The 25,598-nt window shown below is 45.8% G+C and overlaps 2 protein-coding genes across 12 annotated transcripts in view; one reads left to right on the forward strand and one right to left on the reverse strand.

Moving 5' to 3' along the window:
• MMUT (methylmalonyl-CoA mutase) overlaps positions 1-552 on the reverse strand; it is a 25,970-nt gene extending 25,418 nt beyond the window's left edge. Inside the window, exon 1 of one of the 3 annotated variants that reach the window (XM_077317732.1) lies at positions 474-552. The gene's annotated coding sequence lies outside the window, so the exon portion shown is untranslated. Of the gene's footprint in view, positions 1-251; positions 386-473 lie in introns of those variants that run through there. The other 2 variants (XM_077317741.1, XM_077317750.1) reach the window with 2 other exon arrangements.
• The window catches only part of CENPQ (centromere protein Q), a 26,860-nt gene extending 2,208 nt beyond the window's left edge, over positions 1-24,652 (forward strand). The window contains exons 1-10 of one of the 9 annotated variants that reach the window (XM_077317765.1): positions 383-653; positions 2,355-2,497; positions 5,101-5,143; positions 8,871-8,985; positions 9,690-9,758; positions 10,962-11,091; positions 13,117-13,236; positions 14,383-14,460; positions 15,110-15,238; positions 24,506-24,652. In XM_077317765.1, the coding sequence (XP_077173880.1) occupies positions 440-653; positions 2,355-2,497; positions 5,101-5,143; positions 8,871-8,985; positions 9,690-9,758; positions 10,962-11,091; positions 13,117-13,236; positions 14,383-14,460; positions 15,110-15,238; positions 24,506-24,637 (1,173 nt within the window). In that variant the 5' untranslated portion in view covers positions 383-439 and the 3' untranslated portion in view covers positions 24,638-24,652. The other 8 variants (XM_077317775.1, XM_077317785.1, XM_077317794.1 and 5 more) reach the window with 8 other exon arrangements.
• Positions 24,653-25,598: the final 946 nt, after the last annotated feature.

Raw genomic sequence — 25,598 nt, forward strand, 5'->3', positions numbered from 1 at the left:
GAAACACTTCCAGGGCCATCAAGAAACCCTGGCCTAATCCCACTCGGGGGCCAGGGGAGCATGGCGATTGTAGTTCATGGACCTCTGTCGAGCCAGTTTGGCCACCCCTGGCCTACGGTAACTTCGTACCCCAGAACAGCTATCTGGTTATTTCCGTCTACCTAGTGCAGGGGTAGTTAAACTGCGATCCTCCATGGACTACAATTCCCATAAGCCCCTGCCAGTTTGACTACCCCTGATTTATTCAGAACCTGTACGTGCCGCCCTTCCAGAGACCCGATTGACCCTTCAATCCCGCCTCTCCGTCCAAGGAGGCGCACACTGTTCTCTCGTCGCTCTTCACAACAACCCCGTGAGGGAGGCCAGGCTGCGAGGCGGGGGTCCGCTGGCCGAAGGAGCTCAGTCAGCCGTAGCCTAAGACCGGCGCCCTACCAAGGCAATGAAAGGCCCTCACAGCCAGGTCGCCGCCGTACCTTTCGTGCAACACGACTCGTCCGAAGGGGGGAAAAAAAGCAGACGTCGGCTGGGCGCATGCGCGGCGGCGCTTACCCAGCGCGCGGGTCACGCAGGCGCAATAAAGGCGCGAGCTCTGCGCTTGTGCAGCATAATCGCGGGACCGTTAACGGTAACAACGGTACAAGCAAGAGCAGTTGGTGAGACCGCCTGAGAGGACGAGGGGCAAGGTCTAGGCGCGGGGAACCGGGAGCCTTATTGGCGGCTGTAGGGACCGAGACCGTCCTTTGTCGTCCTCGCAGAGGGCTCTGGGTGGAAGTAGGGACCCGGGTCATCCCCAGGCACGAGAGAGCGGTTCCCCTGCAGAAAAGGGCTGCTTTGGAGGGGAGACGGGACTTAGGGATGCCAATCTGCAGGAAGGACCTGGGGATGCCCGGGAATTGGGGCTCGCCTCCAAACTTAGGAGACGGATCCTGGAGAAAATGGCTGCTTGGGAGGGTGGACTTAGGGATGCCAGCCTCCAGGTGGGAGCTGGGGATCTCTAGAAATTAGAGCTCACGTCCAGGCGACAGAGATCAGTTCTTTTGGAGTAAAGGACTAGCTGGGAGGGTGGACTCCATAGCATTATAGTCCACTGAGCTTCCTCCTCGCCCCAAATCCAATCCCAGCTCCACCCCCCAGAGTCTCCAGGTATTTCTCAACCCAGAACTGGCAATCCAACCTGTAGACCAACATTTCTGAATCAAGATGAATGGATATCACAGGCTGTGCTGGTCCCCAGCAGGGACCTGGGGATCCCCTGGAATTATAGCTCATCTCCTGGTGACAGATCAGTTTCCCTGTAGAAAAAAGGCTCCTTTGGAGGAAGGACTGCATGGCTTTATGTTCTATTGAGGTCTTTCCCTGCCCTAAATCCTGCTCACTTCTGACTCCTCCGTCAAAGACTCCAGGTATTTCCCAACCCAGAGCTGGCACCCCTAGATGGAAAGTGTGGTTTGTAGGAGGTGCTGAGTGCTGTCATGGGGTGCAGAGGAAAGTGGTTGAGAGAAACTGGTCTAACATACTGCACCAAACTGACACTAGTTAGAACCTGTTGAAGGGAAACATCTACGCCCTATCTAGAGAAGTGGCAGCTAAACTGCTTCTTTTTAATCTTTACATTCTCTGAGTGGTCTGTGAGACCTGCTTGGCTGCTTCTGGCTTCTCCAGCACACAAACAGGCTTAAAAGGGAATTGGCATATTCATAAGGGAGAACTGTGGTAAACTATGGCAGCCCGAGCAGCAGAGCTATGGGGTGTGTGTGTACCATTCCACCATCTTGGCGTTTTAATATTGTTAGATTGTTTGGATTATGGTTTGGGACATTTAATCGCTGATATACTTGGATTGTTGTTTTACAGTTTTTATTGTGAGCCGCCTCAAGTTGGCAGTTGCCGGGACAGGTGGGGTATAAATGTAAAAATAAATAAAGGACAGTGTTCTTGGAAGAGTTTGAGTCCAGTGGCACCTTTAAGACCAACAAAGTTTAATTCTTTATTTAAGCTTTTATGTTCATAATAAGGTTATATAAAGAATTAAACTCTGTTGGTCTTAAAGGTGTCACTGGTCTCAAACTTTGTTCTGCTTCAGACAAACATGGCTGCCTACCTCAATTTATGTTTTGGAAAATTCTGTTTGAAAAGCTCATGCGGTTAACCTGTAAATGGACTTCCACTGAGACTGATGTTCTGCTGAGGATTGAAACCCACCTTATGACTGTTGGAAATGACTGATAAGGAATCCACAGCATTTGGATGCCAGAATCTGTTAAAATTCTGTTAAAAATTTCTTCTAGTTCAGTAAGTTAGGCTGTATGGCACTTGACTGTATTTGTATTTGTGTGTGTATTTTGGTTCTTCAGAATTCATTAAGTGCCTCCCTAGTTCTGTGATGTCTACCAGAGGAAAAGGAGCTGTGAAGACAAAGGGGTCTCAAGGTCAGCCAGGACTTTCCAGTGGAAGAAAAGGATCAGATGGGAGAAGAAAAAGGAAACCCAAGAGACAAGTAAGCAAAACACTTCAAGTGAACAGCAGAACAACATCACAAGAAGAGAAGTACCATTACTGACACGCATCAGAAGGGGATAATTGTAATTAAGGTGGTTATTTACATTTGTGGTAAGCACACTTGATTCATGAATATAGTCTGATGCACAATGCACACAAATGAAATGTGCGTCTGGAATACGCCACTCAAACTTCAAGTGGGAAAATGACATACTTAAATTATATTCCCACCCATTAAGTCAGATCACGTTGGTTTTCCTCTAGATGTGCTAGTTTTATATATGCTATAGTAGGGGGTATCAAAATTAGGGAAGCATCAAATCATATTTATTTATTTAATGTATATTGCTTTCTGCGGTATTAAATGTCACGATCAGGTAAACATTTGCCATGATATCAAAATGGGATCACAATGATCCTAGCCCTGACTTAGCTCAGGTATATCATATCTCAGAAGCTAAGCAGGGTTGACCTTGATTAGTAGTTGGATGAGAGACCTCCAGGGAAAACGAGTGTCATGATATGGAGGCAGGCAATGGCAAGCCATCTCCAAACATCTCTTGCCTGGCTGCCAGAGGATCTTACAATCATAAGATCTCCTGGCTGCATTACACATGCACACACACCATGCAATAAAGAAAGAGAAAGGATAATAATTTTATAGGATGATTTTAAGAATTACAAAGAATGCACTTGGGCAAGGTGTGCAAGCAAATTGTGCTTGTACAACTCAAGGCTTTCTTGAATGGCACATTATGTGTACCCATTTCAGCCAGGCTTTTGATCCAGAACTGAAAATGCTTTTACCAAGATTAGTAAAAGTAGTAAAAATAGTAGAAACTGTAATCAAAGAATTATTAGGCATGTAGGAGAACACATCCTAGTAAGGGAAAAATCAGCATGGCTTTGCAAAGGGAAGGCTTGCCTCACCCCCTTTCTCAGTTTGTTTGCAAAAGTGAACAAGACAATGGTGACTAGGTATGCATTATATACTTGGAATTTCTAAAGGCTTTTGATAAGGTACCTAACACAAAGATTCCCAATTAATTTAGCAGTCATGGGATAAAAGGATGGGTTCTCTTATGGATTGAAAATTGGTTCATTGACGGGAAGCAAAGAGTAGGAATAAATGGACAGGTAACACAATGAAGGGAAGTAAGCAGTGAGCTCCAACAAGGATCAGTATTGGAGCTGGTAATATTTAATTTATTCATAATTAAACTTGAACAATGGGCAAGTGGTTTTAATGGCCAATTTTGCAAATAAAACAGTTATTCAGGATGGTGAAAAACAAGGCTGATTTAAGAGCTCCAAAAGGATCACCACAAACTTGGGTGAGTGGGCAAAAATGTGGTAAATGAAGTTCAATGGGGTCAACAATCCCAACTTCAAGTATAGGCTAATGGAGTGTGAACTTCCTGAGACTGAAGGGGAAAAGGTCTTAAGATCATAGTAGAATGCAGTGAAAGTGCCATCTTCTGTTAGTGATTATTAGGAAAGGGACTGAAAATAAAACAGCTGATATTATATTGTCTTTGCATAGATCTATTAGTGGCTATTAGCCATGGTGACTAAGAGGAACCTCCGCATTCAGAGGCACTAAACCTCTGAATACCAGGGCCAAAGAAGGTGACATCAGGGGAAGGTATTGGTCTCTCTGCCCAGTTGCTTTCCTCCCAGAAGAACTGGTTGCCCACTGTGTGAGACAGGATGCTGAACTAGATGGAGCATTGGTCTGATCCAGCAGGGTTCTTATGAGAGAGGAAGGGAGTATGACCATATCGGGGAGGGGGGTTCCACAAACAGGCCTTGTATAGTGGCCTCCCCTGAAGATCCTATTACCAAAGCTGGACCATGGAGGGATTTTATTTTCCCAGGTATCTGGTGAGAAAACAGGTTAATTTTTCCCACCATTTTTCTGTCTGGTTTATTGTGGATTATTCTATTGTGAACTCTGTGTTTTAAGCATTGTTATTAGTGGTTTTAGGCAGATGCTCTGCTGATCTATTTTTATTACATTTCTTATATGCTGCTTTTGGGTGGGCAGAACATGATGTGACATAAAAACAATCTGAATATCCTCTACTATATAATAGGCAAGTCGTATTGGCAGTGACTGATCCCTTAATGCTGTGGCTGCTGGGAGCAGGTGCGAGGTATGGTGTCCGCTGATGTCTTTTCTGTGTAACATCAGCACATCGGAGAACTCGACACCTCTTGCTTGTTCCCCTGGCCGAATGGCCTTCAACTCTGCCCCCAGCCATCTAAAAAAAGTGCTACAAAGTGGGAGGAAGAGGCAGTGACTGAGGCAGCGGTTGAAAGAGAGGCTGTGGTAGCCAGCTGGACTCTCTCTCTCCCCTCAGTCAATCATGGAGGCCTCATGGTGGTTGAAGGGGCAAAAAGGGAGGGGAAGTGATGGAAATCCAGGCAGCGTCTGAGGAAATGATATGGGGCAAGAGAGGCGGACCGTCTTTCTGCAAGTTGCATCATATTCAAATGCGGAAATGTTGTGAGTTGGATTGCGAATGTGCTGTGTAAAGAATTAAAAACCAACCTCCTAACAATTAAAATGTCTCTTGTTTTCTGCCTGATTGTATACAGGAAGATAGGCAACCAGTAAAGAAGAAGCAGAGGTCTTCTGAAGGTACAAAACTTTTTCTTCACATAAGAAGGGGCTTCCTTTCTATCATACTTAAAAGCACCAAGGATTACCTCTACATCAATTATATGCATATTCCCTTAATTATATTTGTTCTCAGTTACATTTACCTCTGTGTAATGCTGTTATGCTAGACCTTGTGACCTCAGTCAGTTGAAGGAGGGTAACAACAGGCATGTGTTACAGGCATAGTAAAGTTACATTAATAACAGTTAATAAAAATTTAACTTTCCAAATCAAATTATTAATTAAATTATAGTTTTATTAGACCACCTAAGCCTTACAGGAGGGCAGTATACAAATACAATAAATAAATAAATATTAGGATCTTGCAAGTGGGGGTGGGGAAGAAACTTCATTTCCGCTGGACAGTTAGTTTGAGGATATTGTGTTTTGAGGAGGGAGATCAGTGTTATCTTGGTGTTAATTTCCTGGCCTCAACCATAGGCCTGGTAGAACAGCTCTGGCTTGCAGGCTCCCTGGAAATGTTGAAGGTCCCGGAGGACCCTGATTTCATCAGGGAGAGCATTCACCAGGTTGGGGCCAGAACCAAAAAATCTCTGGCTCTGGTTGAGGCCAGTCTTAGCTCTTTTGGGCTGGGGATCCTAAGCAAGTGTCGGTCACTGGATATTAGTGCTGTTTGGCGGGTGTAGCAGAAGATGTGGTACCATAGGCACAAGGATCCCAGACCGTTAAGGGATTTGAAGATTAGCAAGAAAACCTTGAACCTATCTGCAATCTGGAGGCAGTGCAGCTTGGGAGAGCCCTGGTGTGATGTGGACTCTCCATTGAATCCCAGTAAGGATTTGTGCTGCTATGTTCTGGATTAGCTGAGTTTCAGATCAGCCTAAAGAACAGCCCTGCATAGTTACAGAAGTCTAGTCTGGAGGTGACTATTGCATGGATCACAGTGGCCAAGTTAGATGCTGATAGGCATGATGCAAATTGTCTTGCCTTCTGAAGGTGGTAGAATGTTTGGCAAGCAACCTTTGTGATCTGGGCCTCCATGGATAGGGGGGCATCCAAAATTATGCCCAGACTCTTGACAATGGACATAAGTATTGCCAGCTGGCAAAACCCGTCTAGCGTTGGAATGGCATCATCATTGGATTTAATTTCAGCCAACTCTTCTTGAGCCAGTTCACTTCACTCTCCAGACATCTCGCTAAGGGGTCTGGGAGTGTTGATGGGTAGCTGTCCATCAGCAGAAGTAGCTGGGTGTCATCAGCATATTGGTAACAACCCAGCCTAAAATTTCTGGTGAGAGAATAGCTCCCCGTGGGGCTCTGCATGTTAGGGCTCATTACTGGGATATTCTCTACCCTAGTGCCACTCTTTGTCTCTGATCTTGGAGAAAAGATTGTAGCCATTTTAAGACTCAATGGTGACATGCAGGTTTCTTCTAAAAATCACAGAATAGCATCTGTAGGGTAGCTGTACTTGCAAACCATATTTCTGTCTATGTGAGAGTTTAGAACAATCCACAGTCACTGCTTGGCACAGCCCCAATTTGCTTAGTCCCAAGTGTCCCACTTCTCTCTTGATGTTTCTGCTGCCGCCTTCCAGTTTTAAAGGACTAGCACTTCAGCACTCCTAGCATGCAGACTTGTATCTAGCATGCAGATCAGCACTCCTAGCATGCAGACTTGTGTCTAGCATGCAGATCTACAACCACCCCCTCCTTTTACCCTTCCAGCATGAGCATGACTGAAGGGGGGAGGGGATGCAGGCTAGAAAGCCTATGGAATCTCCCTAGACTTCAGGTGGCTTGCATGTGTTTATAGGTTTTGCTGATTCCTGCTTCATAGTTTTGAGATATTATTGTAGCAACTGTAAAATATAAAATCTTTTGTTGGCGTGGCTTACCAGAACACATTCCAAAGGTGCTTCAGAGGCTTCATAAAACCATGACTGGTAAAACTTGAAATGGTTGGATCCCTGTGTAGCTCAAGTTGTGTAATTCTGCTTCCTTCTGATCAGTTGGGAGGTGAGGGACTGAGCCTCATACTTGGGGGTCGAGGAGGAGGAGTGGTAGTGGTAGTGGTGGTGGTGGTAGTAGTAGTAGTAGTAGTAGTAGTAGTAGTAGTTGGTTCTTATATGCCACTTTTCCCTACCCGAAGGAGGCTCAAAGCGGCTTCCAGTCGCTTTCCCATTGCTCTCCCCACAACGGATACCCTGTGGGGTTGGTGAGGCTGAGAGAGCACTGATATCACTGCCCAGTCAGAACAGTTTTATCAGTGCCGTGGCGAGCCCAAGGTCACCCAGCTGGTTGCATGTGGGGGAATGCAGAATCGAACCTGGCATGCCAGATTAGAAGTCCGCACTCCTAACCACTACACCAAACTGGCTCTCTAGACTAGAAAAAGTTTTTGCTATAGTAATAATCCTATAACAACCCCCCGCCCACACACACACACAGAGTAGTGCCTCACAGTCACCACTAGGGTTGTACATGGCAGTGTCCAACTCAGCCATTCCAGGCTGACGCAGCCAGCGCCGCGGGGTGGGGGGAGGGAAGGCGTGGGTGCTGGTGCCTCAGTCGGTGCGCACATGCAGATAGATATGGAGCTTCATGCCTGCATGTGTGCACCAAGTTGCACACCGGTGCCCGTGCTCCCCCCCCCCCCCCAGCGCTGGCTACATTGACCTGGAATGGCCAATTTGGACACCATGCACAACCCTAGTTGCCAACATCTTCTACAGAAGCATTACATTCTCTACAGGCAAACGGGTGGTTGTAGGGAATAAAGTATTCATCACCTAATTTGTTTTCAATTTTTAAATAGCAATGAAGGATCGGCGTACTTGCCACTATCTTTAAACCGCCCGTGGCGCCACGGGCACCACGGACTAAATAATTCGTTAAGGGCTGCCGAGGCGGGATGTGTCCGTGATGAGGAAGGGTCTGGATTGGACCCTTCCTCACGACAGAAAATCGGAGGGACCAATCGCGCCTGCCGATTGTTCCCTCTGATTCCCAGCCCCAGCAACTGCGAGCCGCGCGCAGCGCGGCTCGCAGTTGCTCCCGGCCTAACACCCGAGGGAGCCAATGGCAGTCGCGCGGAGCGCGGCTGCCGGGGGCTCACTACCCGGCAGCTTGACGCAGCAAGAGGCGCAAAGCGCCTCTCGCCGCGTCAAGCCGCCGCCCGAGGGAGCCCCCTGGCAGTCACGCGGAGCCGCCAGGGGCTCCCTGTCAAGCCGCCGCTCAAGGAAGCAACTGCGAGCCGCGCACAGCGCGGCTCGCAGTTGCTTCCTTGCTAGTGGCCTGACGCGACAGAGGCGCAAAGCGCCTCCGATGCATCAGGCCGCTGCCCAAGAACATCAGCCGCACAAGAAGATACCCCCCCCCCGAAAGACCAACACAAGAAGATCGCCGCCACCCGGGGGCTCCCTGCCCGGTGCCTTGACGCGGCGCCTTCAACACACACAAAAACGGAGCCCCCACGAGAAGATGGCCGCCCGGGAGCGCCCTCCCTCTCTCCAGTAAGCTACCTTTACTCTCCCTGCCCTCGCCAGGCCCTCGCTCTCACCCCCCCCCCTCCTAGAGCCCATTGTATTTGACATACAATGGGCTTTTTTACTAGTAGCATTATAAATCTGATATGGAAGCGTAAGAGTGGGATCCTGCTGTCATGTGTTGTACAGCAGTAACATTATTGTTCAGGGTTATCCCCAGAATATTCTTAGAAATGTTCTTGTTCTCCGTTCACAGAAATGCTTTCTTCAGAGAGAGAAGTAGTGGTGACTCCAGGCCAGAGAGCAAAATGGCAGCTACTTCCAGAGAGTTCTAGAGCCTACCTGGATTCCATGATGCATGGTTTTATATTGTAAGTATCAAATGCATCTCCACCCATAGCGCACTCCTTGCTCTTAACAGTGTTTCCTCTACCCTGAGAATTGTGTTCCATTTCCAATGTAAGACTTTGGGTTGGATCCAAAGCCTTACCTACAAAAGGACTTCTTTTGATTGGAAATGTAAAATTTTAGGAAATTTTAAAGGTGGGGGGTGGAGTTCTCCTTTGTTTTGAAAAAAATGCAAAAAAATTAATGGGGAGAATAAACTATTCAGTGTCCTATCAAACCTAAATTAATTTTACTGTTTTAACAATATTCAATGCCTTTGAGTATGAAATTACAATATTTTACTTATTTATGGGGTTTAAAAATGATAAGTGTTTTAGTTTTGCATAAGCAAAAATTGCAAATACCCAGTACGAGAGAAAACTGCAAGCTGATACACCCTATGCTGTCTTAGTTAAATATAAATTAATATTTGCTGTCTGGTTAGAGAGTACAGAGTTGTCAGTGAAATTTTCAGTCTGCCTCTGGGGCTTTGGTGCAGTTTCTGCCCCACTTCCTGCTGATCTTTCTTCCCCTCCCCTCTGCAAGGTAGGGCAAAAAGTTATATTACATCTGCTGTAAAATGAAATCTTCTCTTGGCAGACATGTAATGTTCCTGGCAGTAGCAACAAACTTAAATATTTCCTTTCAGCCTGTGAGGAAAGTAATCTTTAACCTTCTCTCTTTTTAGAGCTATTGCTCACGAAAATCCCCAGAACCAAAGGGAAATAGAAAAACACTTAAACCTCCTCAAGGAAAGGTAATGAATATATGATAGTAAGAGAAATGAAGACATGCAAGAGTCTGTGCCACAATATCCTATAATGTTAATTGATGTAACTGCAAAACCCGGTTTTATACTATATATCTTTACCCTGCTTTGTGAACTGCCATGAGTCGGCTGGTCTGGGAATTTGGCAGTATAAAAATGTAATAATAAATACATTAAAGTCAGCAGTGATAAAGCATTGTTAGAACATCAGGTTTATAAACAAAGATTTTAAAACCAGGTCAATCTGCTGTAAGGACTAATCCTCAGCATGGTTACTCATAACTGGAATTTGCCTTCTCTATTCTCCTGTGTCACCTCATCAGTCAGCTGCCCCCAGTCTTGTATTTCTTTACATTTTCGTCCTACCAGTGTTGTTCCTTTCTCCACAAAGCAGTCTGTCACTCTAGCCCTAACACCTGCCACTCTGTATAATGCACTTAAGCACATACGTGGGTCTTTCCTTATCCATGCTCTGGAAGCTGTGATTGGTGCAAAATGCAGCTGCTCGCATCCTCACCCAAACCCCATGGATGGCCCATGTTATCCCAATCCTCCAGCAGCTACAATGGCTACCAATTGAATACCAGCTCAGGTTTAAAGTGCTAGTACTCACCTTCAAGGCCATACGCGGTCAGGGTCCTGTGTACCTCAAGGACCGTCTATTTGCCTTTCCCCCTGAAGAGCAACACAATACCCATTCCGACAAACTTAATGATTCCTGGCTCCACTGATATCCGCCTAGCAATAATCAAAGCCAGAGTGTGTTCATCCATGCCCCCAACCTGAAGGCGTGAGCTTCCTAATGGAATCAAGTCCCAACTTGGACAATTTCACAGGGCTGCAAAATGGAAACAGACTGGTAACCAGTGCAAATGATGAAGCACCGGCTGAATATGGGCCCTCCAAAGTGTCCTAGTGAGGACCATGGCAGCTGCATTTTGTACCAGCTGTAACTTCTGGATCAAAGTCAAGGGTAGGCCGGCGTCAATCGAGTTACAGTAGTCTAGTCTGGAAGTAACCATTGCATGGATCACAGTGGCCAGGTGTTCTGAGGACAGGTAGGGGGCTAGTAGCCGGGCCTGGCGAAGATGAAAACATGGGCTTTATATAATACTAGCTCCTTAGATAGGTCCAGATGATTATATTACTGTTATGCCATAATGGGTCTTCTTGTTAATCACTTTGATCAAGGCTTCTGAAACGTTTTGAGACTCTGAGAGTCCCTCTGGATAAGCAAAGTAACCTGAAGAACATGAAGAAGTTTCAGGCAGAAGAAGAAGAAAAGATTGCAGCAATCGAAACGGGCTTGGTAGAACTGCAGGTGAGGAAGGAAGAAAAGATATATATTGAGCTTTGAAATGGGACATCCTCTGAGAATAAAGGTAGACTATAGAACAGACTTTTTCAACTTTTTATAATTGAGATACCCCTTCAGACTTCAAGAAACCCCAGAAATGGTGTGATCATGCAGAATACAGTTGGGAAGCATACCTGTGTACACAACCACCCCTCCCCTTCCCACTCCCTCTGGGTCCATCATTGGCCATTTTGGGAGCGTTAAGCCATATATGGTCATATAACCTGATAAATGTTTAAAAATATAAACATTAATTAACTCACACCCATTCAGAAAACCCTTCCAGGGCTGTCAAGGAAACCCCAGGGTTTCATGAACCCTGACTCAGAAAGCCTGCTATGGAATAAAAGTCCATGGGGAAGAATGGGGGATTGAGCTCCAGGTAACTTCCTCAGGGATCATACACAATCTGTTAAAATCTCCAAATTTGGAAAGCAGAAAACCTGAGTGATGTCTCAAACTGTCTTCAGATTTGAAAGCCTTACAGATTGTCAATATCTGTATTTGGGAATCACAAAACTGTTTTACCTGATTTACTTCAAGGCTGGTTACGGTTACAGCTTAAAGGTGTACTGTAAGGACAGTAGGCTACAGACATACAATGAACTCGCTGATAGATCTGGCCTTTGTTCACTGTGTGACATGAAGCATTGGACTGAATGGGTCCATGGCCTCTCTTATGAAAGCTTATACCCCCAAAATCTTGTTCATCTCTAAAGTGCTACTAGAAATGAATATAGTCAACATGATTAATAAACATACAGTAGCATTTGAATACTGTATAATACAGACAGCATTATAACAGGTAATATGGGTTTGGGACAGCAGTATAGCAAGGCATTATATTACATATACAACAAAAATGGATCAGTAAAGAAAATTGCAGTAGACACAACAGTATATATTACCTTGACTTCCACAGATATTAACGACAGCCTTGTATACTTTGTACCAATGTCTTCCTGACCATTTCTGTTCAGTACATGCTGAGTGTTCCTATAGGAGTGCAAGTTTTTAATTTTTTATATATATTAACCTTTCTTTCATGGAACTGCAGTGTTGTCTTTAGTTTAGGCACTTGACATGACATCGGTACTGCCTTACTGGGAAATCAGAGGGTGGGTGGTTTTGAACAAATTTTGATGTAGAATGTTTTAAAATGTTATTTTATCACTTTTTTATATATGTTGTTACCCTTCCTGAGGCTTTTGGGAATGGCGGGTTATAAATAAAATATTCTCATTAGGGATCAGAACACTGCCATGGGGGAAGGAGGAGTTCTTGCCTCCTAAGCATTAAAAAAAATAGCATTGTGGTACTGGTGATATAGAGCATCTTGTGGCACAGGGTGGTAAGGCAGCCAACATGCTGTCTGAAGCTCTGACCATGAGGCTGGGAGTTCGATTCCAGCAGCCGGCTCAAGGTTGATTCAGCCTTCCATCCTTCCGAGATCAGTAAAATGAGTACCCAGCTTGCCAGGGGTAAAACGGTAATGACTGGGAAAGGAAATGGCAAACCACCCCGTATTGAGTCTGCCAAGAAAACACTAGAGGGTGTCACCCCAAGGGTCTGACATGACTCAGTGCTTGCACAGGGGATACCTTTATCTTTACTTACTGGTGATATGTGTATGTGGAGCAGCAAAAGTTTTCAGTGCAGGAAAATGCTTGGGGGGGGGGGGGTCATTCTTCCCCACACTGGTGTTCCGAGCTTAAAGAAATTGCCTTTATTTAACAGCTACTGAAGGGAACTTGAATTTGCACTGGTGATCATGGACTCAACTTTTAAAAACCTTCGCATCTTGTATGGTCCTCAATTAACCTCAGCAAAATGACTGTGTAATATGCGTTCAGATCGATGCCCCAGGGCTCTGCTGTTGCTGTCATTTTGTATTCTGAACCACATAGATACTAATAAGTTGTTCAGTCATGGATAAATGTTTGCTATGTGAATGTTTTCTCATTTTGAAGTGTGTTCTTTTTTATTCAGGAGGCAATAGAGAAATCAGTGGAAGAGACACAGCTCCGACATGAAGAAACTGTGCGTCTCCAGAACGAAATGCAGGCATTAAAATGTGAGCTGGCGGCAGAAGAAGAAATGATGAACAAGGTATGTGAAAGAATGGGGTAGGTATTCACAGTCTGGGAAAATAATCTGGTTCATACTGTCTGTGAGACTTCGCAAAGAAGAAATGCATGCTCTCTCTAGATCAGCGGTTCTCAACTGGTGGGTTGCAACCCCTTTGGGGTTCGAACGATCCTTTCATGGGTTGCAGCCATCGGGCCTAGAGCTCCCTCCACCCTTCCAAAGCAGCCATTCCCTGCTCTCTGGGGAGGAACAGTAACAGCAGGAGATCCCCAGGCTCCACCTGGAGGCTGGCGCGCCTACTTGTGAGTAAGGGGCCCCTGCGTACAAAAGAGCGGCCTTACGCCCTGCAGGCATTTCCCTGCAGGGGCTGGAGGCAGAGCGACGGAGAAAGGAAGGGGGAGCAAGCCGGGCATCCTTCCTCCTTCCTTCTGTCCACATGGGTGAGAGGGAGCTATGGACGCCACAGACGCCATGCTGGATGCCTGCCTGGAGGTGCTGCTGGCCGCCAACTGTGTCTTCAAAGTCCTGGAAGTGCTGTGGGTGGCAGGCAGGCACCTCTGAGCTTGTGCAGAGGGCATGGGTGAGACAAGCGCTGGGTGGGTGGGGGAATTCTTGGGAATTTGGGGCTTGAAGCCTGGGGAGGACAGAGGTTTCAGTGGGGGGCAATTCCATACAGTCCCTCTCTCCTCTGAAGTAGCCGCTTTCTCCAGTGGAACTGCTCTCTGTGGCATGCAGAGGAGCTGTGATTCCAAGGGATCCCCTGGAGCCTGGCATCCTGAGAAAGGAGCCCTATTCTACAGGGGTAACTCATGTCTATGGTCTTGAGATGAGTTGTAATTCCAGGGGATACCCAGGGCCCACCTGAAGGCTGGCATCCCGAGAAAGCAGCCATGTTCTCCCGGCAAAACCAGACAAAAGGATTACGACGATAAAAATAATTTTATGGTTGGGGGTCAACACAGCATGAGGAAATGTATTAAAGGGTCACAGCATTAGGTAGGTTGAGAACCACTGCTCTAGATACTTTCTATCTGTTGTAGCAGCTTAAGGGGATGCATTTCATAGTACTCTTGTTCAGTTGAAAGTATTCCTTCAGAATAAGGAATTGGGGGGGGATTAGATAATGTTCTCTGGGAATCCCATTTGCTTTTGTTTTTTTCCTTGTAGCTGTTTTGCAAAGAAAGCCATGATGTTCTTGCTCTTCCTAAGCTCCCAAAAGAGAGCCTGGTAGCACCTGTTCTTCAGGTAAGGAATCCAGTAAGCAGAGAAGGCAGTTTCTAGACAAGTAGCTTTATGACATTTCCTGAATTATTTCATCCAGCTGCTGTGGCCTTCTTTAACTGCTAGTGCCATTTGCTTTCTTTGTATTCTTTAACTCTTCTGGTGCTTTGCTGTTAATTGTCAATACCATATGTTATGCTTTTGCCTTGTATTACTTGACCTGATATCAAAACGATATTTTATCCTATTGCCTGTATTGCTTGACCTGCCTTGCCACAGGTTGTTTCCTGTCCTATCTGCATATCTTTGATCCTTGATTAGCATTTGATCCATTGTTGATTGATTAGCATAGGTGTGAATGTAGCTAGCCAGCCCGAGATTTTATGGAGAGTCCCTGTGTTTAAAGTTACGGGAATGACCATCTTTCCCACTGTCTTTAGGACTTAGCTGGTGCCTGAATTTGTCCAGGCCATTTGGTCAGGAAAATGCCTTCACATCAAAACCGTTGTGTGGAAGGTAGATAAGTGGGCCGTAGAGGTAGGATCTTTAGTCTTGGCAAGAGTCCCATGATGATCAGTTTGCTATTCTTTCAATAAAGGGATTTTCCTTCAATGAAATCTGCTTATTGGGAGTTTCTTCTTCCCTGTGTTCCTTGCTACTAAACATTTTGTAGGAGCTGATATTGAAGATCCCAAACCAAGAAGGTGTTCTTAGAGACTTGAACAAAATTCAGCAGTCAGAGGTGATGAAGGCTATGCTGGATTCTCTAGAAAAAGCCTATAAAAACGTGGATGAATATGAAGTGAGTCATAACATGAATTTTCCAAATCTTAAAACATCTCCAGCCTGTACAACATACTCTGTGCATCTTTTTAGCATCAAAGGTCAGTTAAATGGACTGCTCATATAATGAAAACTAATCCTATTGAGATCAGGGTGAAATGGGGCAGTTTCTGGTGTGTTTTGAAATTGCAGATAATGCTGTTTCCTTACACTGCTTAAAATATTTGGTCAGGAAAGGTAGTCCAGTAATTTTGTTTCTCTTTGATAAGAGATATGATAGTCTTTAGAGATGCCACCTCATCCCCTTATGGCAAGGTTTCCCTATCAGGGGTCTGTGAATACCGAGGGTTCTAAAGGAGCTTCAGAGGGGTCTACAGTCTGTCCCCTCCTGCCTTAATGCACATGTTAGGGAATTGGCCGCTTCCATTGCTCTCCCCCACCCCCCCAAACGTGAGCTCTCTTATGGTTTCCGCGCCTGGGAGGGGGGGAAAGCCTGCATGCCTTAAACCACCTCCTGTCTCAACCCAGCCCCCAGTCCTATTTGAGCCTGCCTGTTAATGCAGATGGTGATATCACTTTGCATGACATGTCACTTCCAGGGGGCATGGCAGGTAGGGGTGGCCAGCTGACATCCCTTCTGGAGCTCCTCAAAGTCTGAGAACTTATTTCAGGGGCTTCTCTGTAGTAAAAGGTTAAAAATGGCTCTCTTATGGCATCAATGCCAATAGTATTCAGCATCTTTATGATATAGCTTAAGGCAGACTACCCAAGTTCTTGATTTCAGTGTTGGTAGTATTCTGCCCATGAGGCTGGGAGTTCAATCCCAGCAGCCGGCTCAAGGTTGACTCAGCCTTCCATCGTTCCGAGGTCAGTAAAATGAGTACCCAGCTTGCGGGGTAAATGGTAATGACTGGGGAAGGCACTGGCAAACCACCCCGTATTGAGTCTGCCATGAATACGCTAGAGGGCATCACCCCAAGGGTCAGACATGACTCGGTGCTTGTACAGGGGATACCTTTACCTTTACCTAGTATTCTGGTGAGGCACAATTCTGTATGTTCAGCTGAGCATTCAAAAGGTCCTGTTTTGAAACGGTACTTGAAAACTGTTTTTACACGTGAACAGGTCAACTTGATTTCAGCCAAGAAGCATTAATGGTCAAAGAGATTGCTTGCGGTATGGAACAGCTGTTTATCCTTGTGAAAGAATGGACAACTGCTTCCTTTTGTGATCAACAGAGTAGCCAAGGATATGCCCCGTGATCTTCTTGATGGTAAAGAAGCTTGAAGTGCTTTTTGCCAAGTGTCCTCGGTTCAAGGACTTGCTGCAGTGTTAACGCTTTTGTAGTTAGCTTTATGTGAGGATGGCTTGGAAGATGTTTCAAAGACTGCCATTTTTCAACTGCAACCACCTCTTTTTGCAGGATATCCTTAAATGGGAATAAACTTAATTGCACTTGATGGTTCCTTAACTCTGTCAGTGCACTGGTTAAAAGATATCTCCTCAAGTATTTCTACTAAGATATTAAGGCTTGTTTACCCCATCTATACCTTTGCTTTCTTTACATCATTTGCCTTTCAGGAGCTCAACTGGAAATTGGCCCGAATTATCACATAAGAATCTGTTTCTTCCTGTCTTTATATTCCCTCCTTTTTGCCTTCTATAGATCCAAAGCCAAGCAGAAAATCTTGACACTGAGCAGCCACACGACTACAGTGATACTTCCTGAGCAAAGTGTCTCTTCATAAACAAAGCACATGGATATTCTGCCCATCAGAGACAGAAGCTGCATCACTTTTTGATCTTGCTCTTGCCTTCTGTCTTTAGACACTGCATTCCGAATATTTCCCAACAGTTTTTCGACTCTGAAGTGCCTAATTAACCAGTTTCTGCGCAGAAGCAGACCCTCTGCTTTTCTTAGTGATGCCTGAACTCACCAGATGCAGTTTTCCCTTTTTTACTGTAGAAAATTTAATTGATACCATATTCATGACATTCTGCAGTTCGAAGACAGGTACAGTCTAGCTTCCTACAAAGGGACTAATACAGAACTTTAAAAAAAAAACCCTTTTCACTTTCCAGGTAAGTGAATAAAACTGTCTAAATGCCAATAGACATTGTCACCGTATGTCTTGATGCTTTAATCTACAAGTCCCCCAACCTGACAAACTTGTTATATAATCCGTGTTAAGGCCTGTCCTTTTCTGAAAAATGTGGTAGCTTATTGTCTTTGACATGAACGTTCTTGTTTTGGTCTGTTGACCCATCTAGGCCATAATCCTGGCTCCACTGTGGTTACAGGAGCTCTGTTGCCTGTGGGGCAGTGCAGCCATCACAGCATGGCCAAGGAGAGGGTTTCTCACACTGCGGCTGTCACACAATTGAAGGGTGCCAGATTCGCTCCTTTCAAGGGCCTCTACTCTGCCCCAAGGTTCTGCTGGGATTTGCCTCCCTTGGTGCAAAGAGGGGTGTCTCCCTCTCTCTAATGGCCAGCCAAGCCCAGCATGGATAACCTGCGTACAAGCCAGCCCAGCCCTGCCTGGACCACATCATGGGCAGCTACAGCTCAAAGGGGAACATGATGGGTCAGCAACATCCCACTGAGGCAGCTGCCAGCGCCAACACACCCTCTAAAACCAGTGGTCAGGAAAATGGCCCCGAGATTGTCAGTGGGGACATTTCACCCAAAGCTGATGGAGTGGCTGCCCCCTCAATGGCAACAGATCTAATGAACTAGTTGTCTATGGTAATCACTTGTTTTCGCTGCAGAGTTGCTGTCTTATATAATTACAGAAAATAAAATTTTGGTTTTCTTGCATGGTGACCTTGGCGGAATTCATTGAACAACAACTAAAAGAGTTAAGTAGTCTTGAAGACATCTGTCCAAGCCCCTCCCTTTAGAAGGCAGTTAGTCATATGCAGATATGGCTTTTAACGATTTTACAATTTTAGAACCTCTAATTAACTAATGTTTTTACCATTGTAATATATTGAATGTTTTAATCTTATTAATCTTTGTGGGTTCTATGCAGTCCCACATGGGTTCTGTGTAATCACAGGCCTGCTTCGGAGAAACAACTAGCCAGCTTAAAGATGAAAAGTCTCACAAGAGTGTTTGCCCCTCCCCTCACAGAGTGACTGCCATTAAAAGCTGCCATTCTGGATAGGTACCCAATCACATCTGAGACCCAACGACAGTGCTTTAGGGTGTTTATCAAGCATCTAAAAGGTCACAAACTTTAGTTACACAGTTAAAAGATTGTTAAGATGGTTATTCCCGACATTCAATGAAGGAAAGTGCATCATGGATGAGATGGTTTTGGAACAATTGTTGGCCATACTGCCGCCCCGAATCCAACATTGGGTGGCATGTTGGAAACCAGCTACCTTGAAGGACGCCACCAAATATATGGAAAATGTAGTAGCAACTGACCAGAGAAATCAGCCCAAGGACGGGATGAAGCCCATGGTAGGTCCAGATGGACTGAAAGAAAGCGGGACCCCAAGAACAGCCGAGGCAGGACTGAGAGGGTAAGCTAGACTGGGTCAAAACCCAGGAGGGTATCAGAAGCTTCTCCTGGCACTGCCCCACCCCAGTCCGCTGTTAGGGGGCTCCAGTAAAGAAGTGATCCCTTCGGCCCCGACCCAACCAGGGCCCTCTAGAACAGTGTCCCCCAGCTTTTTTTGGGCCAGGGACCAGTGGGGGGGAGAGAGGGAGGCGCGGATACAAGCACTCAGACGCGGCAGCTCCAAGCCTCTGAGTTTGTGCCCGCCTACCCCCCTCAGCAGGGCGCTCACAAACAGGCACTGGTGCGGAACTGCCATGCCTGCACGTTTGTGCCCTATGCCTTCCCCCCCCCCATGGGGGGGGGAGGCGCATCTGGTGTGCCAGTGCCTCCCCCTCCCACCGCAACCCGGGGGTTGGGGAACATGGCTCTAGAAGACTTTGTTATACCTGCGGTCAGTGGGGGGCGCTTCCGGAAATAGTGTCCTTTCATGGAGTGCAACCTGGGATGGGGAGACAATTTTCATATATCCTTGGTCAACCAACAGGCGAAAGCTTCCCCTCTTTTAGTTACTGTGAAGGTAAGTCCCAACTATTGTCTCACTTTGCTGGATAGTGGCAGTTCAGTTTCAATGATTAAAGCAGATTTGGTGTCCAGAGATATCCCTGTGCAGAAGTGGACCCAGGTGGCCTGTTTTCATGGCCATGTGGAAGAATGCCTGATGATCCAGCTGACTCTGAGATACCTGGGTAAAGAGTATGCCTTAGAATTGACTTGGATGACAACTCTACCTTATGACATGATGCCGGGATGAGATGCCCTGTGTTTTCCCCATCTGATGGACAAGGAGCTATGCAGGGAGAAAACTGGACAGGGGCTATAACTGAAGAGGAGGAGGACCCCGAAGAAGGACTGTCCACACGGTCTTGGGTGTCAACAGCAGAGACAGAAGCCAATCCAGAAGATGGGAAAGAGGAAGACAGTGATGGTGGATCACAGCCACCCCCGTATGAGGCAGACATTCAGGGGACCTGGATCCAGGACCCAGACTTCCTAGAAGCCCAAAGACAAGATCCTGTCCTTGAGGATCTTCGTGAGGCAGTCGCGGTGAGGGGCAGGTAAAGGTTGCTTGCGGAGTGGCACAATATCCCAGAATAGTTATGGATAGAGGTGTTAGTGCTGGTTACATATCGCTGGCAAGTGTTAGAAACCACTCATAAACACGAATGGGCCAAGCATCAATGTTCTCGAGGTACCCTCTCACAAGTCCTACAAAGATTCTTCTGGACCTCCGTTGCCAAAGTTGTGAGAAGCTTTTCTAGAACCTGTACTACTTGTCAGCGTACAGCCAGACATATGCCCCCTAGGGCTCCGCTGCAACCCCTGCCTGTAATACATACCCCATTCATGCGGGTTGCTATGTATTTTGTTTGGACGGTTCCATGGACCCCCTGAGGTGCCCGGTATATGTTAGTCATGATGGACTACACTGCCAGGTACCCCGAGGCCATGGCCCTTCAGAGCATGCGAAGTACCTGGGTCGCCTGAACTCTCATGCACCTGTGGGCACATGTGGGTTTACCGCAATAGATCCTGAGTGACAGGGGTTCCCCTTTTACAGACCAGCTTATGTGTCAAGTGTGTAAGACATTGGATATTCATCAGATTTTCACTGCAGTCCATCAGCCATAGACAAACGGCTTGGTGGAACGTATGAATCAAACAATAAAAGGGATGTGAAGAAGATCAGCCTACAGATGGCGAAAGAATTGGGATCTGTATCTTGACCCTCTATTGTTTGCTCTCTGGGAGACTACCCCAAACCTCCTTGGGGTTCTCCCCATTTGAGATGTTATATGGGAGAAAGCCCCAGGGCATTCTGGAGGTGGTGAATGACCAGTGGATCCTGAGCCAGGGCCTCCTGGTCAAGAACCCCAGATATTTGTATCGGAGCTGCAACTGAGAAATACAGGGAATCGCTAGCGAGAACCTACATCATGCACAATGGGAACAGAAGAAAAGATATGATAAGAGGACCCGATCCTGGACATTCAACGACAGGGATGGGGGCTTGGTCCACCGGGAAACTCTGGGGACACATCATGGAGACCATTGGAGAGGACTCTACAGTGTGACTAGTATACGAGGTCCATTGACCTGAGAGGTCCAGTGTGGGCCCACACGGAGGAGCGAAGTGGTCCTTCATGTCAACAGTCAAACAAGAGGAGGCGGGGCTAGTCGGAGTCCTGTAGAGTCCACTTGTTTGGGGATTCCGCAGCCAGGCAGGGGTTGATTTGCGGTAGCAGTCAATAGAAGAGGATGAGGTTCCCCCACTTTCTACCTAGAGAAGCTTGTAGAAGCTCCTTCTCTGATCCTTGGGGAATTTTTCTTTCCCCGGATATTAAGCTGCCTGTGCTACGGGACAAGAGGACTTCAGTCTCCATCATCCTGATCTCTTTATTCTCTTTTTGAGCTGTATGTATTTTATAAAAAAGAAGAAAAACCTTCCGACTTGTAGATTGGATTTGACCTCGTTGCTTGGTGTCCAATTACCATCCCACTCAAAGATTCCTGGAGTCTCTTTTTGCTCACCATTATCGCTGTGCCATGAGTTGGGCTCTTTCCTCCCCCTCTTTCCTTTATTTATGTTCTGTTTCAGCACAAGCTGAGGCTATCCAGAGTTGGGAGAGACTTTATTACAGGCGGGGATCAAGGCTAAGGCATTTCTGATGGGCAGGCCCCCCTCTCTTCTTGTTGTTTATGTTTCAGAGATTAGTGGCATGATATGTAGTTCCCGTGAGACTTCCAGGCACTAGGATAAAGAGCCTTCACTATTTCTGCTTCAAGACGTCACTGAAAGGTGACCCGGAAACCTGAAAAGTCTACTTTTCTGGATTGGAACAAAATTTGACTATTGCTTTTGGAATAATTTACTGCCTGCTATCAATATGTCTGTGATAACAAAGTCAAATGGTCCGTCTTTTGGAAAAACAGACCATGGACTTAAAAGCTTTTACAGAAGATTTGCTCAATGATACTTTTAAGGAAATCCAAAACAGCAAGAAGAATTTCTAGGAAGAAGTGATGGACTAAAGATAGCTACTGTCACTAGTCAGTTACGAGATCAGGGGATCAGAATTGAAGAACTGCAAGCAGAAGGGAAAGTTGAAGTTTTGGAGACAGGAAAAGGAGTGTTAGAGACTTTTGGAAAACAAGACCGGCAACAAGAACTCATTATTTTTATTGAACAGTATTTGCCAGACAAGGATATCAATGTTGAAAAGGCACATAGCCATTCCAAAGCTACAAGACATAAGAATCAATTTTTAAAAAGCAATCAAAAAAGAGTTTTCCAGGAGAAAAAAATGTGCTGGCCCATTCTGGATTGGAGGTCAGGTGGTGCAGGTGTCTCTAGATTTACCGGTGGATATTTTGTGGAAAAGAGCACAGTTTCATTTCTTATGTAAAAGTCTAATTGGCCAGTGTATAAGATATCCACAGAAGATTCAGTTTTCCCTGGAATTAATTTTATCAACACGAAGGAAAATCATCAAAACGCCACAAAAAAATGCAGGAGCTAGTTGATTCAAGGATATGCCTTGGCACGATGGGAACAACAACATGTAGTAAGCCTTGATATGAGACCGTCTTAAAAAGGAATAAATGGAACTTTCAGATATCTTGGACAACAAATTTACACTTATGGAAAATGAAGAATTTCAGAAGCAGTGGAGCTTTTTATTTGGATTATGGTTTGAAGAAAGAAAGAAAAGACTGGGGAGGTTATGAGACTTAAGAAGATTGTGGGAGGTAAGGAGGGGCGGAAGGGGGAATACAGTGTTTGAATTTTTTTCTATTCTTTTTCTGTATACTTTTACATAAATGAAAAGGTAAAGGTATCCCTGTGCAAGCACCGGGTTATGTCTGACCCTTGGGGTGACGCCCTCTAGCATTTTCATGGCAGACTCAATACGGGGTGATTTCCCCAGTTATTACCGTTTACCCTCCAGCAAGCTTTTACATAGAGGACATACTTTTACATAGAGAGTATATAATACCCAAGGTAACTGCAAAGATTTCAAAGTGTTGGAAATGTATTTAAGTATTGGGAATGTCATGACAAAGTGGGTTTTTCCTTTTTTTCTGTCTTTTTATAGATACTGGGCTAAAGTTTATACTATTTTATTGTTTTGCTTTTCATATGTGTTGAAGTATTAGTTAAAATTGCAAAGGTAAAATTGACATCTATATGCAACAGAAAACCAACTGAAGAATTTTAAGAATAGTGGAATTTTTCTCTGGAGCATTCAGCAAAATGAAACTTCAAGTAAATGGGGACTCTGGGGGGTAGAGGGAGGGGTGATATCGTAACTAATAGTATTATTTTTGTACTTTTTCTATATATATCTATATAAAAATTTAAAAAAAAATTAAGTCTGAAACAGTGGCATACATGGGAAAGCAAAGAGGGGCATCTAGTAAATCAGCCAGGAGACTTGCCTGAAGGTTACGCCCCTGATTAGATCCGGCTGAAGCAAAGAGCACATCCATTCTTGATCCGGTGCTAACCCCCAAGCAGTTGGTGGATGTCACAAAACTCCAGCAGACGTGGGGAGTCTTCAGTCCTAGACCCGGATGGACGCACTTAGCCTCCCATGAGATTCAAAAGCCAGACGGAGTGGTGGTGTGAGCTCCTTGGAGGCCTATACCTCAGAAAAGGTGGTTGGCTGTGAACACTGAGATAGAGGAGATGCTGAAGCTAGGGGTAATAGAGATTTCTTGGAGCGCATGGCAGAGCCCAAGTGTGCTAGTGCCTATGCTGGACAGGAGCATTAGGAGAGAAATCAACCAAGTGGCTCAATTTGATGCTTATCCGATGCCTCAGGCCGATATCCTAATCAATCACCTAGGCAAAGCTTGATTTTTTCAGCCCTTGATTTAACTAAAGGATCCTGTAGGCACCAGTCGAGCTCGGAGACCAAGAAAACACTGCATTTGCTATGCCGCAGGGACTTTTCCAGTTCCCAGTGATGCCCTTTGGACTACATGGGGCCACAGCGACATTTAAACACCTGGTCGATAGAGCCCTAGCTCAGTGTGCCAGTTTTGCAGTGGCATACATCGACAACATCTTAGTATGTAGCCCAAACTGGCCCACCCATCTACAACATTTAGGGCAGGTTCTGGATTCCTTGGCTCAAGCAGGACTCCACACTAAACCTAAAAAGAGCAGAATAGGGTTGCAAGAATTGCAGTACTTAGGCTGCCTTCTTAGACCTTGTGATGGACGAAGTAACCAAGATAAAACAGCTACCCCGACCCATCACTAAGAAACACTTGAGGCGGTTTTTGTTTCTAAGTAGAAAATTGTCACTGGCTGAGAATACGTGACTATTGAAAAAGAGGTCTTGGCTATTCAATGGGCTGTGGGAGCACTCCAGTATTATTTAACAGGTAACACTTTCTATCTGGTGACAGATCATGCTCCATTGTTGTGATTGGCAAAAGCAAAAGAACACAACCCTCAGCTGTTGAGGTGGTATCTCGCATTGCTCCCTTTTGACTTCATTTTATGCCATCGGCCAGGTAAAGATAACAGCAATGCTGATTATCATTTTAGGGCCTACGAGGAGAAAGCTGACGCCATGCATGAGGGCGTGGGTGATGTTGGGGAATCAGCAGGACCCTTGCCCTTATACGGAACCCTGTGGCGAGAGATGCCATGAGGGAACAGGATGTCGAATTCTCCACCCTCCCGAGTCACCAATTCTCACCCGCAGACCTTCAGGACCATAGCGATGCAGGACAGTCATCGAGAGCCAGAGAAGGCCAAGGGAAGGTCAGCGGAAAAGGAGGCAATGCCTGTCAAGCCAATCCCCAACCCAGGGATGGATACTAAAGATGGATACTGAGGCAGGTGCGGGAGATTCCTCCCTTATGCTTTCGGGGTTTGGAGGCTAGAAGACGGAATGGATATTTAAAGAGGAGAGAGCAGTTGTGAATATTACTCTAAAATAGCGGTCCCCAACCTTCTTGTAGTCGGGGACTGCCTCCGAGGGTGGGAGAGAGCCGGCGGCCCGGCCACAGCAGCTGCACGTAAACGCGCACGTGCAGTTGCTGCGCATGCACATTTTCGCCACTAGGTGGCGCTAACACATACACGAAGAACAGCCGCACGTGCATGTTTTCGCCAGCAGGGGGCGAAAGATTTTCAGTCAAAGTAGTTCAGTAGTGGAATGGGCTGCCTATGGAGGTGGTGAGCTCCCCCTCACTGGCAGTCTTTAAGCAGTGACAGGACAGATACTTATCCTGGATGCTTGAGGCTGATCCTGCATTGAGCAGGGGGTGGGACTGGATGGCCTGTATGGCCCCTTCCAGGTCTATGATTCTATAATATGAGGCAGTGAAAAATCCAACAGTTCCCATATTTTTCCTTATTCAGCCTCATCTTTACACATAGATACAAGGGGGAGGGGTCAAATGACAGCAGAAGTTGTTGACAAGATTCAATTCTACTTTGCACTGCATCTGACTTCTGCAAGAGCTCTTCCGTCCCCTGTCTGAAGCACTAAAGAAGTCTTAAAAATCAATGTTAGTTTACAAACCATGTTCTCTTAGGGATGATTATTTCCCAGCCTGCAGCCTTTAATTATGTATTTCCAAAAGATACACAACTCTGCCACTGTGAAAAATAGTTGCAGCGCTGCTATTTTCCTACTCCAAAAATACACTGCACCTCTAGGTGGAGCTGTTCTACTCTAAGCTCAGTGGAATCAGCCGGTTTAAGACTTGAGTGACTATCTTTAGGATTCCAGTTTCAGGGCATTTCTGCACTCTTTAAATATATAGTGTAACACTTATCTTAAGTAATTA

This window comes from Paroedura picta, chromosome 1 (assembly GCF_049243985.1).
Source record: "Paroedura picta isolate Pp20150507F chromosome 1, Ppicta_v3.0, whole genome shotgun sequence".
NCBI classification, from domain to species: domain Eukaryota; kingdom Metazoa; phylum Chordata; class Lepidosauria; order Squamata; family Gekkonidae; genus Paroedura; species Paroedura picta.